Source organism: Aotus nancymaae, unplaced genomic scaffold (assembly GCF_030222135.1).
Source record: "Aotus nancymaae isolate 86718 unplaced genomic scaffold, 86718_ANA_hifiasm-v0.15.2.pri h1tg000058l, whole genome shotgun sequence".
Lineage (NCBI taxonomy): Eukaryota > Metazoa > Chordata > Mammalia > Primates > Aotidae > Aotus > Aotus nancymaae.
Window position 1 is genome coordinate 32,604,409 of NW_026988472.1, and position 2,120 is coordinate 32,606,528.

Genomic DNA, 2,120 nt, shown 5'->3' on the forward strand with positions numbered 1-2,120 from the left:
TCCTATGGAGTTCATTAAGATTGATATGAAAATCCCTTGTCTATTACCATTTTATCTAGTTCTGAATTATAACAAAAATATGAATGCTGTAAGATTTGATTTATTAATGCCACAACCATAACTTTCAAACTGGTTAAACCACAATGAATGTGAAAGCTAAGTTATTGACACATTTATAATCTGAAGCAATATAAACCTTCACTTAACAGGAACAATCTTGAAAACTGACAAAGAAAGCAAAACATAAATCTACAAATTACTCATGTGTAACAGGACAAAAGAAACACGTCCTGTTCCCTCCAGCCTCTACTATACTGCACTACTTAGAAGGCTCACTACTCTCCTCTAACATCAAGCAAAAATTCTACTTCAGGAGGATCTGTAGGATGTGGCCCCGTAAGGTGCCCTGGTCAAGGAAACAGTGCCAGCCCTGCCTTAAAAATTCACTCTCAATGCTTTCTGTACCTCATCTTCCAAAGCCTGTTCATACAGATGTGGGAAGAACCCGGGGACGGTGTTATTGAGCTTGGCGAAAACACGCAGGAGTCTCATCTTGCTGGTTTCAAACTGGGCTCGTGGACCCCACAGGAATTCATAGCGTGGAGGATTACTGTTGCGCACCTGCCGGTACTCCAGGTACTTTGCTTGCACCAAATCTTCAGTAAGGATCTTCTGAGGATCCCCATAGAGTGGGTGTGTCATCCTAGAGGAGATCCCCAGGAAGGTCAGAAACTTCCAGACTTCCTCTTCAGTGGCATGGTTGCCTTTCATGAAGATCAAACCCAGGGTCGACATCAGGATACCCGACTTCGCCAGCCCATTATGACTATTCAGAATTCCTTCACTGGAGAGGCCCAGCTTGCTGACAAGGGTGTAGGATTCACCGCTGGAATCTATTTCTTTCAATTCAACGCCAAAGGCCACCGCCAAATGATCGGAGGTTTTCTCGAGGATCTCAGAGAGGCTTTCCTTGTACTTTCTGCCGACAAGCTTCAGCATGTCTGCCTTCAAAATAGACTCATTCTTCTCAAACTTCTCCTGCAGGAATTGCACCAACTCCCACGACTTCTTGTGTATAGGCTCTCCACCTATGCCCTTGAAGTACATGGCTCTCTGGGAGGCGAATGCGCTCTCCTCATCTTCACCCTTGGCAGTCACATCAGATTTTGAGCATGAAGCACCTGCATCAGGAGAGCCAGTGGGTGAAACTCCCTGAGACCCCTGAGGAACGGAGGCATTAGGGGAGGTGCTTGTATTTTTCACATCTCGACCCTTGGCAGCCACATCAGATTTTGAGCGTGAAATGCGTGCATCAGGAGATTCAGTGGGTGAAACTCCCTGAGACCCCTGAGGAACGGAGGCATTAGGGGAGGTGCTTGTATTTTTCTCATCTTGACCCTTGGCAGCCACATCAGATTTTGAGCGTGAAACGCGTGCATCAGGAGATTCAGTGGGTGAAACTCCCTGAGACCCCTGAGGAACGGAGGCATTAGGGGAGGTGCTTGCATTTATCTCATCTTGACCCTTGGCAGCCACATCAGATTTTGAGCATGAAACACTTGCATCAAGAGAGCCAGTGGGTGAAGCTCCCTGAGACTCCTGAGGAACGGGGGCATCAGAAGACTTAGTATGAGCACCCCGATAATCAGGAGAAGAAATAGTGGAAGAGCGGGGCTCTTTTTGCTTCTCTACAGTGGCCTGAGGACCCGGAAGACTCTGCGGCTGACCATGGGTCTCTTGGCGTTTCTCACGGGTACGGAGCTTACTCTTCTGACCCCGAGGCATGATGGCTATGGCTGGTGACAGCGGGTAGGAGTATGGGTGAGAAGGCTGAAAAGGTTGGCACCTGGACAGGAGAGAGTGACATCACATCAACACCTTCACCAGAGAGCAACCATCTTGACTTTAACCAGGGCCCCTTCTGCAGGTTTCTGCAAAAGAACTTCCCTAGGATATCACAGGACTCCTGTTCTCCTGGTCACTTTGTGTAGTTCGAACTCAGGAGGAAGCTAGAGTGAGTATTAGACTGTAGCATGACAGCCTATTTTGGGGCTTACTGAGGTGACAGCAGGGGCTGGCAGTGGGGGCCCCTCTGTTCAGGAGTCCGATCCTCTCTATTT

At 48.1% G+C, this 2,120-nt stretch overlaps 1 protein-coding gene across 1 annotated transcript; it reads right to left on the bottom strand.

The window, feature by feature from the left end:
* Nucleotides 1–435: 435 nt before the first annotated feature.
* On the bottom strand, nt 436–1,785 carry LOC135269927 (melanoma-associated antigen B6B-like). The gene is made up of 2 exons (XM_064364571.1): nt 1,336–1,785; nt 436–1,212 (listed from the first exon to the last, which is right to left on the bottom strand). The coding sequence occupies exons 1-2, from the start codon at nt 1,783–1,785 to the stop codon at nt 436–438; spliced, it is 1,227 nt and encodes a 408-aa protein (XP_064220641.1).
* Nucleotides 1,786–2,120: the final 335 nt, after the last annotated feature.